Below are 13,183 nucleotides of genomic sequence, written 5' to 3' on the forward strand. Positions count from 1 at the left end.
ATTGTTCGAGGCTACCAACTTTATTTAATTCTCATAGCCTCGAACATACCGCTGGTTTATTTATTTAATATTAATTCGCCGGTTGGTATTTTTTGCCAGGACTCTATTCTTAAATGGCGTTTGTGTTCTCTTCTGTGACTCCAACCCAAGTCGAGCCCTTTGTTCCACTTTTTGGCGGGCTTCTCCACAGAAGCCTACAAAAGTGGTGCCACTCTGTCTGGGTACCACAGGGGGTGTGGGAGGGGGTTTAGGCACCCTGGACTGAGTTACCATGGTAACTCAAGTCGCGCTCTTGTTAGCATGATTGATTGACAGCTAGGCTGAGTGAATGGGGGTGTGCTGCATAAAAGCAGGGCTTTGGGGACTGGAACTTCAGAAGTCGCCACAGGACCTGAGAATCCGACGAGGGAGAAGCTGAGCCGACCTACCACGACGACACCACCGGTGGAGCCATGAGGAACCGACTCACCACTTCCCGACGACAGAGAAGATCTCCCGGCTGGAGAGGCTTCTTCCCCTGACTGGTGGGCACAACCAGTTTACCTTCTTTTCCTCGCATCCCAGGAAGTCTTGTGGTCGAATTGCCCATGCCAAGCACCCCGGCAACCGGATAGCCGCCACTTACCACTGCACCGCGAATAAAAGGACCGCTCCTTTTACCTGAGAACTCCGCGGCTGGTTTCTTCCCTGGCAGTGCAACGGACTCCTGTCTTCCTCCCCGACGAGATCCTCTCTTCCCCCGGACGAAGCACCGACTTGCATCCGCTGCTAGGAACAACTGCCCCCGCTGGATTATTCTCACCACTTTAAGGTACCGTGTCCGCCAGGCCTCCCTTTCTAAAGATTGCTACAAGGTAATAATAATCCCTTAACCTTCTGGACTGGGCTGGCCGCCTTGACCATCTAACTGGTCCCTTTCTTTGGTCCAACTCTTTCTGAACCTTTTCAAGACTTTTTGTGCACTTCAACCGTGTGACCTTGGACACATTTCGTTCTGATCCTCTTAAAGTGAATCCGGCCTTCTGAACTCTAACTTCACGGTTTTACTTTGCCTTCCTCTCTTGCTGTGTTCTTGTGAAAGTGTTGGGATCTGTTTCAATTTATACTCTGCTTTTCTCTCCCTTTTTAAAACGAATTATTAGAGTGCCATCTGCGTTAAGCGCTCACCGCTGTCTGAAAATAAGTGGGGCTTTACTTAAGAATTGTCTAATATTCTTTTAAGGGAGTGTATATCTTTTAGTGACCTTGTTTTTGAACTGCTTAACATTAGTGCCTGTGTGTCTTACTAGATGTGGTTTTAAATAAATAATTATATCTCTTTTACACCAAGCTCTGGTCAGTGTTTACTTGTTCTACTGTGCTCTTTTGACCTATTGTGAATACTCTGTATACTGCCTAACTCTTTTTGAGGGAAGTCTGACTGCTCAGCCACAGCTATCAAGTGAATCTGTGTGGTACAGACTGCTACCAAGTGGGTTTACTGCCAAACACCTGTAGTCTTAAATCTTTTGCAGTGGTCCCAGAGGGAACTGCACAGGTTTCTGCCTAACACTCTCTATTCCAGACTTTCATTTCTACGTAGGGTTCTTTCTGATTCACGGGAATAGGCACTGGTTCCGACCCCTGTCTTGGGCTGTCCTATTGGGAAAACAACACATCATCCGATGTGTAAGTGCTGCCGTTATTATAGTACGCGTTTGATTGGGTGTCAAAAATGTTCCCGCCCCTTTCTCTATTCCTATTTTGCGTGTTTTGATGGCCCTGATTTTGAGTAGAAGTTTGATTCTGAGCTTGGTTTTGATCTTGGGTACCATTCCCTTGACTATTTTGGTGCTACTGCGTGTCATTTCTATTTTGCCCATTGCTTCCTGGATGCCCCCCATGCTGTCTTCTCTGGCCATCCCCATTTCTATTTTGCAGATGTGGCCATTGCGCTCGCCAATGACCTTCCTCTCCGCAATACGCACACTGATTTAATCCCAGAGGTCCTCCATGCATGTTCAAATTACCTCTGCCTTGTGAGTTTCCTCTTCCTCTATTGTGTTCCGCCACTTGCTGGAGTAGCACCTCAACCATTGCTCGTAGGCGCTTCTGTCTTCATTGGCAAAGAGTATTCATCAAATATCTCATGTATTTCCATTATGGGGATACTAGGATCTGAAATCCATTTTAACGCCTCTCGTATACATACTTAGTTTATTGCCTGCCTGTTTTGACAATGGCAAAAATCGCCGCTGTATATAGGGCACCGCCGCTTCCTTTCCATCTCTCCTAATTTCCTTACTCCTATACCCCGGTATGGCAAACATTTCAGCAAATTCATCATCAAGTTCATTCTTAAATTCCAAAAGTCGGTCTACATGCTCCCTTATTTCTTCATCTCTCGCTCTACAAGGGGCTAATGCATTCAAATCCAATAACTGTTGTGGCGGTAGCCTTCCAATTAACTGTTTCCATCTCACCATCAAATATTCCCCCATGCATTCCAACACTACCTGTCTTTCATTGCTCCTCCTGAAGTCATACATCGAAGCTAGCGTTGACGTCTCCTCATTCCCGTTTATATACATCTCGGCCTGTTCTTGCAACTATCGCTTTATCTCCTTGATGATCGCACTACGGGTCACTCTCGCGCATCCAGTTCAATTACAGGAGGGGCAGATGGGATCGAACCGATCTCGAGGGAAGTGCAGATGGGACACCTGGAACGGGAAGGGACTGTTGCAGCGCTGACTGGCTAATGGGAGGTGCTGATTGTGTGGTCAGTGGCTATGATGGGATTTGATCAGTAGGGAGGGGCTGAGCAACTGGAGGGGGCTGAGCAATAGTTACTGACGCTGTCTTTTTAGTCTCTTCCCTTGGGCCTCGCTTTGTATCAGTCAATATTTTATTTATCAATTCATCTGATGAGTGCAACTCTCGATGTGGGTATATTTTTTCTATACTCAACTGATCGCGTCTATTTGACTTTCTCAAACTATCATTCCACTCCTCCTCCTCCTTTTCTTTCACTCTCTCTGCTTTCGACTTATGCCTGTGCGCATGTTTCTCTCTACTTCTCCAACAAAGCATAGCTTCCCTCCTCCAGTCTCTAAGGATATCAAATGCTGCAGGGCGCGTTTTCTTTTTCATCAACACCATCTCCAAGTTATCTATTCTCGTAATCTCAAAACTCCCATGATTCGGCCACTGAAGATCTTCCCGTTTTCTGGTTTCCCCATGCCAAGTCTCACAAAATATTATCGCTCCTACACCGTATTTCACATACGTCTCATACGCCGATGACCCCACGGGTGGCGCAACCTGGGCAGTTTCCAAAGATTGTCTACCTCAACAGAAAAATCCTGCTAAGGTGGACAATACCCCAGGCATGTTTTAACCTTACCCATGGCTAATTAACCTTATGCTGGGTGTTTCATTTTGCGAAATCAACTCTCAACCAATATCAGGATTATTTGAATCGGGGCACGACTCACCTGATCAGTCAAGTCGTCTCTCAAGACGAAATTCGTCCGTATACTGACGCAACCAATGACATTGTGTCTGCGTATCTTGGCTCACTCTGCCTCGTTTCGGGGCCCTCGCCTCCTTGTTCTCTGGCCGGGCACGTCGATCAGGGATCAGTTGTGTGCAGATCTGAGTCTCTCATTGCTTTCACAGTGGCGCCCCAAACATCTCTTGATCCCAGCTCGATTGTCCCGTCCTCACCGTTCTCTCTGCCTTCCTTTTCTTACAACGTACACGATGGAACAAGTGGGGGAGGGTCCCTATTCGGGCACCATCTTGAAGGGGCCCCTGAGGGACCCTCGCATGTGGAAACAAGGCACAATCACCACACACAAACTGATACGCCAGACACTAGGTTGTATTCCCAAAAGCTAGGGTTTATTGCAAAGCAAATCGTCTCAGTTGGCCAACTGGGTCCCACGCCCTGCGACGTGCGTTTCCAGACCCCGGGGGACGCAAGAGCAGAGAGAATCGTACAACAGTTACATATATACAAAGCAAGCATCTTACAATCAGTCGTGACACATCCAATACATTTCCTTTGAATTGGGCACGGTGATTGAAAATGGTGACGAGTATGACACCTTCAAACATTCATTTAGCAACAGTTTGCAATTTTGCGAGCCTACAGACATAAGTCTGTTTAAAAGAACACAATGCTTCTGTTTTTGCAAGCAAGCTGCGCATAGGGGAGACACACATTCCAGCCCTTGCTATCTCCTGGTTTCTATTTGTGTGCTGGGGGTCAGCTTGCTCTCCCGGGCTCTACAGGGCTCAGGAAAAGGGGGCCGCAAAGAAGAACATAATTCAAGCCATTTAATGTTAGCTTCTAACATTTCTACTGTATTAACGAGACTAGCTGGCACCTGTTGTACTGATTAGAATGCCTTGCTGAGACCGGGCATTTCTGTCTGGGTTGCTGCGTTATGTTTCAACATGTCTCTCGCGGCGTTGCGTTATGCACTAGTGGAGCAGAATAATTTTTCAGCAAAGCAGTTTTGACACAAAGCAAAAGGCAAACGTTAGAGAAAACAAAATGGCGATTTCAGTCTCCTTAAAATGGCCGCACTTTAGTCAAGCATATGGCTATATATTTCTGACACTAAACACATGAGGCGGTTGGTCTTCGGCCAACAAAGTACATTGCCTTACGATCGAGGGGCGTCTACTCTTTCTGGACTGACAAAAAGTGAACGTAAAACTGTTTTTTCTTTTACAGAGGATTTGCAGGCTGACGACTGGGAATATTCAAGCGTATTGTGAATCCATACCAGTCCCCATGCTGGAAAAACATTCATCAAATAATTTTAAAAACATCTGTTTTCCAGTGGTAGGTCACCTAGGAGCAGGTACTCAATAGATTAGATAGCAGAAACAAAACGCAAGAGAATAGGACAGCAGTTTCCCAAAAGTCCACATTTACAGGTGTTCATTTGTGGCAAACCTCATGCAAGTAGTAGAAAAAAACACCAATAGAAAAAACAAGGCTTGCTGTTTGGTTTAGTCAAACTGAGACAGTGGTACATTTTCCAGCCTTAACTGTTCAACAGTTTAAATTGCACTATAGAATGGAGAGAGGCACTGATGTCAATGAGGAAATCTCTGTATAACTACATAATCCGATCATACAAATAAATGGCTTGCAGTTTCCTCAAGAAGTGGGCAAGAAAAGTACAAGGCACACTACATACATTTATGCAGTTAGGAAACAACCTGACAGAAAACAAAATGAATTTAAATTATGACAAACTCTGGTACTTACATTTGGAATGCCTATCGCAGAGGGCGGAATCTCTCATGTCACAAAGTCTTATTGTCCCTTTACTACTGCTGTAGACAAATACATTACACTGATTTGGATGAAACTCTGCAGCAGTGATTACTTCAGTTAATTCCTCCATATTAGCAGGCTTAATATCTACAATGTCTGAAGGATCACAGTTAAGACATTGAACTAAAAGGTTATGCTTTTATGCAAAGAAAATACAAATAAGTATGAATAAGTCATTGTAGTACCACTTGTCATTCAGTCTCTATTTTCTACACATGCATTTTGAATTTCATTGAATGACACCAACACATGCATGTGATCCGTACAGCTCAGGAAGGTCACATTCTACACACTGGTCCAGCCTCCACTGAATCAGTACCCTTCTGAAAGTTATATTGTCACAACATTTATAGAGTAAATGAGCCGAGGAGATGGTGGGCTGAACATAGGACTCTAGGAATAAGAGAAGTAGAGTTACAGGAGTATTTTACGCTCTATTCCGCCGAATACCCTTTATTAATACCATGGGTGCGATTACAAAACATGATTAATTCATGTATGGGGTGAAGTAGTGGTGGGGGAAGGGATGGCGTCACCTACAGCATAACATTTATTTAATGTAAACATGTTTTTCAGCAGCACCTAAACCACCTGTGTTTCAGCTCTAGATCCAAGGTCTGATGAAAAATGACTATTTATCAGTTTCAACTTGCCAATGTGCAGAAGACATGCATATGAAAAGCCATTGAGACTTCAGAAGCCTTAAAAGGGGCATTTTGAAAGTTGGAGGAACAAAATATAAAAGATAAAATCTTGGCACCTGGAACACCAGAGGTTTTGCTCACTTGTTTACTACGGCCTGGATGTGGATTGATGAATTGGACGTACTCTGCCTCCAAGAAACATGGTTAGATGCCTGCCCTTTGGTAGATCACTTCTAAGTGGCAATTAACCCGGCCATAAAAAAAAGAATAAGGGAAGATCGATGGCAGGACTTCTGACTATGGTAAGGAAAGAATCCGGGCTCCGTATAAAACGCCTTGGAACATGTCCCCATACATCCAAATAAATAAACTAGTGCGGCAGGGAGGCAATAAGCGGGATTTAAACCAAATCTACCTAATAAACATTAACTGGCAACACCAAGCGACGGATCCTTGGATATTCATAGATGACATAACTAAGATATTGACGATCTGAATGAGAAATTTGATATACCCATCTTCATCTTATGTGGCGACTTAAACATTAACTGAGTCAACCGTGCGCATTGTAAGGCTTGAAGAAAAAAAGATTGCAGGGAAGTAGTATCTGTCAGATGGTGTGAAGAGATGGAATCTAGAGAACTGCACCTGATGAACAGGAACATCACGGGGGACATACCCACACAACCTAGTTGGAAAAAAGACCATCCACGATCAGTCTTAGACTACTTTTTTCTCTCCTCTAATCTGGCTCAGGAACCATGCAAGTTACCAGTGGAGGACCCAAAATCGTGATAGACTCCAGCAGGATCCACCTAAGAGAACCGGAAGTAAATTCCCTGGTCGACATATACAGGACTCAAGTTAACGTGGAGTACTCACATACGCTAAAACAATTCACTGAGCGTAAACAAGGTCTGCAACACCTTGCTTTTAAACGAAAACATGTGTTCGATTCTGTTCTTGCACAAAGGAAAAGAGCACTCCGACAGGAACTTAGACATTGTGCACACCTAGAGATGATCAAACTACTTACACAAGCACAAGCTCCTAAACAAAAATATAAGAACTGGCTGATAGCTCACAAATCTCAGCTAGAACAGCACGATGCCGAGACCATGCTAAAGAGACTCATTAACAAAGACACTTGCGAGTTTTGGAGGATTATAAAAGATGAATCTTGCCCTGATTCTGCAGTGCAGGTCAACATGGTAACCACAACTGCTTGGGAACATTACACCAAGCTCTATGCAAAGAAGGGTAACCCTGCTGAACCATGCAAGCTAACAACCGAAGAATGCAACCTAAAATTTGATGAAAATGAAATCTTAAGCATCATTAATCGAGCCAGCTCCTACAGAGCACCTGGCCCTGACGGTCTGACAAACTTTACCCTGAAACATCCTGAAAAATGGGCTGAGCTACGTGCAGTGATATTTGCAAGGATTGTAAGAGAACAAGATCTCCAGCCTCTGCAATTATCATGCCAATATTTAAAAAGGGCAAAGGTCAAACCCTAAAGACTACAGACTGAATGCACTCCTGGATGTCTTGGGAAAGGTCTTCGCCACACTGTTACAACAGAAATTGCAAGAATGGATTAAATCTACCCAACGGTTTGACGTTCGACAAACCGGTTTTGTGGAAGGGGTAGGCTGCAGACTTAAACTCATTCTGAACATCATGAAGATGCAAGCCATAAGGGCCGGAAAATGCATCTATCTCGCATTTATCGACCTCTTGCATGCATTTGACAGCATCAAACGCGAGTTATTATGGGGGAAGATGCAGAAGTGGAATTGCCCAAGCAGTTTACTATCGGCAATTAAAGAGCTACATACTAATACCAACATAAAAATCAGGCTGGATCGGAGAGGCACCCTGTCCAACCCAATAAAAACCTATTGTGGGGTAAAACAAGGATGCCCACTGGCTGCTATTGTATTCAATCTTTTCATGTCCAACATAGGGGACGACTTTGATAACATTGCCTCATTCAACCCGAAAATTGTCGACAAAGAAATAAGTTGGATCCTCTACGCCGACGATTTAGTTCTGCTAGACTTTACCCCTATAGGGTTACAGCGGGAGCTAAACATAATTGAACAATATGTAGTTAACAATGGGTTAAGCATCAACATTAAGAAATCGGAAATTTTGTCTCTGCAAGACCTGTCCAAACAAACCCCCTGCAAAACCCAAAAAAAAAATGTTTTTAATGGTATTTGGGCAAGGAACAGGTGAAGAATGTCCTGAACACCAGATATTTAGGAATGTTAATCAGTTCTAGTAGAAACGACATGATCTGAGTTACAACCATCAAATGCTGCCAATTAACCGTGCAGGCAGCAGACCTACAGAAAAAATATGGAAAATGTTCACTGCTGCCAGCTATACGGTTCTACAAACAAAAGGCAGTGCCAGCCTTGCTGCATGGTGCAGACTGTGCCTTGGGGTGCCCGAACACAGTCTGGAACACACTGGAAAACATTTTTTGGTCGAAGGTGCTGTGGTTACCAAAAGGGATTCCAACGGTGTGCATAAGACAAAAACTAAATCTGACATCCATAAGTTCTAGAGTCTCTTGGAACATGTTGGCGCTTTATTGTTAAATAACCTTCAAGCCGACGCTTCTACATTTTGAGATACTACAGCACCTAGGTGGCTCAGATAAGGCCAACATGCTGGCACAGTGGTCGTCACGCTGTGTGAGCAAGTGATGGAGCACTATGACAAACATGTAAACGCTTCACTCGAACCCAAGCAAAGCTAAGAAAAAAACGTTGGCAACAAGACTGGTATGAAACTGGGGAGTTGAGACGCAAACAAAAATGGATGCTTTTGGCTCCCTCGGAATCAAAAAACTCAATGAGATCCAGAGGTAAAATTTCCGGACAAACGTCAGAGAGACCCATTTCTGAAATTCCGCCTGAATGCATTTAAAACCAGGGAAGTATTAGCATAGTGGGATAAAAGTACGACTAAAAACAAATGTTGCTTATGTAACACACAGGTGGAATCCGTAAAACACGATATGATATGACATTTATAACGTGCCTATACACAAGTGTTTCGATGCGCAACAAGGCAAGGGAGGGGGAACAGAGGGACGACAGACAACGATCCTACTAGGCCAGATGTCATTCAGATTGCGCAGATCTTATTCTGTACTGCACTGCGAGAAGAAATAACAAAACAGCTAGGCAAAACATTAGCCGAACATCAAACACTGAGCGCAGATGAGCTGTGGGCTCTGTTTTGAAGACTCAAAAAGTAAACTAACAATCGCATTAACATTCTTTTTGGAAGACATAAGAGATTTAACGAAAACATAATCAAGAGATTGTTCTAGAAACCTCAAATCGTGTTGTAAGAATGTATGATCGATGAAAACTGAATAGAGCCGCAGACTGTATTTTTTTAATGTAAATAATTGTGAAATATTTTAAAGGTTTGTACAAACCATAAAGAAAAAATATTTAAAACCTCTAAGGAATGAATGGGACAAGCAATTTACAATGGAGGTATTGGAGTTCTTTTTTGGGATACTGAATACCTAGAATAAGAAAGTGTTACGTGCAACAATAGTTCCCCAGCAAGGTTACCCTAGCCAGATACAGAACTAGAGTGGTCTACAGACTGGTCAGGCTGCACCATGCAAGCACTTAATATTCAAATAAAAACAAACTCCAACCAGAAAAAAAGTTAAACCTTTTTCAAAACACATGGTTGAGAAATGTGTTCTGTCCCTTTAAAATATTCTACAGATAGTTGCACTCACACACCCCCATGTTGCTTGGCACCAAGGGAGCCATCTCAAACATAACTCCTAGCATCCAGCAGTGAGGGGTGCTTTTGAGTCAGGAGAGGGTAACCTTGAGAACTATGGTTACATATTATTAACATTGCTTCAGAAAGGGATTCACCCTAGATTGTAAAGTAGACTTCAGAGAAATCCCACTACAAAAAGGAACTGAAACTAACTCTCCAACCCATTTAAAGGAGACATGGTACTACAAGTATGACTCTGACAAGGGATACAAGTTTCAAAACCTTTATTAAATTCTTGGGGTTTGCCCTATAGCTATGACAGGAGTAGTCTCTACCATCAAATAATAAAGAAAACAGTTCTAGTCAGTCTTTGTCAAATCAAAATGGCCTATCCTAACAAAACCTAATGCCTGCCCCATCTCTCATACAAAAAGTGTATAAAGGGGAATATGTATGCAAAGGAAAATCAGTGTTATAACGAAGGATCAAAGTGGCTGAGTCAGCTCTCCTCCCCACATTGGACAGCACTGAGTAAGGCGGCCCCTGGGGACATGACACCACACTGGCACAGTAACTTCCAAAAGATATTTCACAGTTCAACAAAAAGTTCACATAGGTCTCGCTCTGTTGGGCTCGGACCTATCAATCACACTTGCAGGGTTCTCCAAGCTTAATTCACATTGATTAGGGGTTTCATTCCCCCAACTTACCACACTTCCGGTCGCCATCAGCCAGGCTTGGCCCTTTTACTGATGTTGAAGATTTTGAATGTGCAAGGCTTTTACCATAGACCTCTGCAGGACCACTTTGACTAGCTCTTCAGCTTGCACTCGTCATTTGCCCCAGTGTCTCTTGGTAGTTCAGTATCATAAGCACAAAAGTTCAAAGAAATCCTTCTCTTCAAGCATTCACCTTTTCACTTCCCCTTTTTCTAGGGTTAATGTTGACCATTACACATTTCAGAGTTTGTTCCCTTTGCCGCTTCATAACAAAACATTTCACATTTCGCTGAGACTTTCGAGTGGGCTACCTCTTTTCGCTGGACCATTCCACTACTCTGTGTCACTGGCTTCACAGTTATCAGCCACTTAAAAGTTCATCACTGGTTAGCTTTCATTCGCGTCTCATCGGCATGTGCGCAACCTTCACTTGGGAAATACACTGTTGCAGCTTCAACTTACCTTGACACAAACCGGCCCTTCATGTCTTTCACTAACTCACTGGTTATGGGCGTTCCTTTCTTATCTCTGTTGCTCTGATTCACGAGTCAAGGTTAATACCGCAGGATTAGACTCGCCTTTGTCGTTCACCCGGGCGGGTCACTGGGGTTCTTGAAACAATGCAGGTTTCTTTGCGTCTGCGATTTGGCTTTCTCTGCGTATCCCTCACGGTTTCCTGGAAGCAATAACCTTCTGCAGGGACCTTAAGGGTTTCCCTACCCTTTGCTCTAAATACTCAATTGGTCATACTGCTCCAGTAGGTTTGCCTTTGCCTCGGAAGTTCTGCTCCTTCTCGTGTTCCACCTTGCTCAGAGTGTGTCACTATGTTCCGCCTTTTATCTGTGTGGGGAGAGCTAATGGGTATTAGATGTATGTGACTTTGCCTGACCAGATTAGCGGGACATGTACAGTGAGAGATGCAAGGGTTGGCTTCTTTACTCTCAGCTGCCCTCTTCAGCGGCCCAGTTTTCGTTTAGAAAGGGGGAAGGGGGAGGAGTTGGGACGTTGGAGGATCCTGTAAAATAGGATGGGGCATGGGTACAGGAAAGGGGGGGGGGGGATGCCGCCTCTCACCATCGGTTGCCCCCCACCCAGGTGATCCTCTGGCACTGGTCCACCCAGAATGTCTGGATCCAAAGGCAATGGGCCACCTGAGAGAGAGAGATATCCCCCAGGAATGTCTGGATCCAAAGGCAATGGGCCACCTGAGAGTGAGATATCCCCCAGGAATGTCTCGATCCAAAGGCAATGGGCCACCTGAGAGAGAGATATCCCCCAGGAATGTCTGGATCCAAAGGCAATGGGCCACCTGAGAGTGAGATATCCCCCAGGAATGTCTCGATCCAAAGGCAATGGGCCACCTGAGAGAGAGATATCCCCCAGGAACTGGTAAGTGAGACACCATTTGGTTTCGAACACACATCACTCAAATTTCAGAAAATAAGTCTTCCAAGGGACTCCCTAGGGCATGACATTCTGACATTATTACTTGCAAAAAGTATGCCCGTGTTAAGGAGATGTTTTGCAGAATCCTCTGGTGAGGGTTGTGTAATCATTTAACCTAATAATGGAACAGTGTACCACCCAAAAGGGAAGACCAGACTCTCCAATGGTAGCGGTTAGGTTTTGTGCAATATTCTTCCCACATGAGTCCCCCAGCACTTTTTCTTGACTCTTGAATTTTTTTAAATCAGTTTTCCTGTGTGAATGGGAACCTATGCCGCACTCAATCTTCTCTCTACCTCTTAGAAACCTTGTCAACCTTTTTTGGAGTAATGCTTTCCTCCACCTTAGTATAGGCATTTGCAATGTATTATTGCAGCACACAGCACTTTCTATGCAGTGTTGCTGGGAGCTCTTTGAGCTGCCTTTTTTTCTCCTTGTGAGAACTCCCATTTCCAATTATGGGGGATACTTTCTATCCTACCCAACTTATTTAGTGGAATCAGCACACCCACCTTATGTGGAGTGCTAAGGGGACACAATGTATCCTTTTTCCACTTCTCTTGTAACCTTTCTAAGGACAGTGTGTTAGGCAGAAACCTGTGCAGTTCCCTCTGGGACCACTGCAAAAGATTTAAGACTACAGGTGTTTGGCAGTAAACCCACTTGGTAGCAGTCTGTACCACACAGATTCACTTGGTAGCTGTGGCTGAGCAGTCAGACGTGCCTCAAGAAGAGTTAGGCAGTATACAGAGTATTCACAATAGGTCAGAAGTGCACAGTAGAACAAGTAAACACTGACCAGAGCTTGGTGTAAAAGAGATATAATTATTTATTTAAAACCACATCTAGAAAAACACATAGGCACTAATAGTAAGCAATTCAAAAACACGGTCACTAAAAGATATACACTCCCTTAGAAGAATTTTAGACAAGTCTCAAGTAAAGCCCCACTTATTTTCAGACAGCGGTGAGCGCTTAACGCAGATGGCACTCTAATAATTCGTTTTTAAAAGGGAGAGAAAAGCAGAGTATGATATGAAACAGATCCCAACCCTTTCATAAGAACAAAACAAGAGAGGGAGGCAAGTAAAACCGTGAAGTTAGAGTTCAGACGGCTGGATCCACTTTAAGAGGATCAGAACGACATGTGTCCAAGGTCACACGGTTGAAGTGCACAAGAGTCTTGCAAAGGTTCAAAAAAGAGTTGGACCAAAAGAAAGGGACCTGTTAGAAGGTCAAGGCGGCCAACCCAGTCCAGAAGGTTA

General features: G+C 44.0%; 1 protein-coding gene across 2 annotated transcripts in view; it reads right to left on the reverse strand.

Moving 5' to 3' along the window:
• The window catches only part of PPP2R2D (protein phosphatase 2 regulatory subunit Bdelta), a 306,643-nt gene that overhangs the window by 65,033 nt on the left and 228,427 nt on the right, over nt 1–13,183 (reverse strand). For both annotated transcript variants that reach the window (XM_069611440.1, XM_069611441.1), the window contains one exon: nt 5,270–5,434. In XM_069611440.1, the coding sequence (XP_069467541.1) occupies nt 5,270–5,434 (165 nt within the window). The remainder of the gene's footprint in view (nt 1–5,269; nt 5,435–13,183) is intronic.

This window comes from Ambystoma mexicanum, chromosome 8 (assembly GCF_040938575.1).
Source record: "Ambystoma mexicanum isolate Mex_15411 chromosome 8, UKY_AmexF1_1, whole genome shotgun sequence".
Classification (NCBI taxonomy): domain Eukaryota; kingdom Metazoa; phylum Chordata; class Amphibia; order Caudata; family Ambystomatidae; genus Ambystoma; species Ambystoma mexicanum.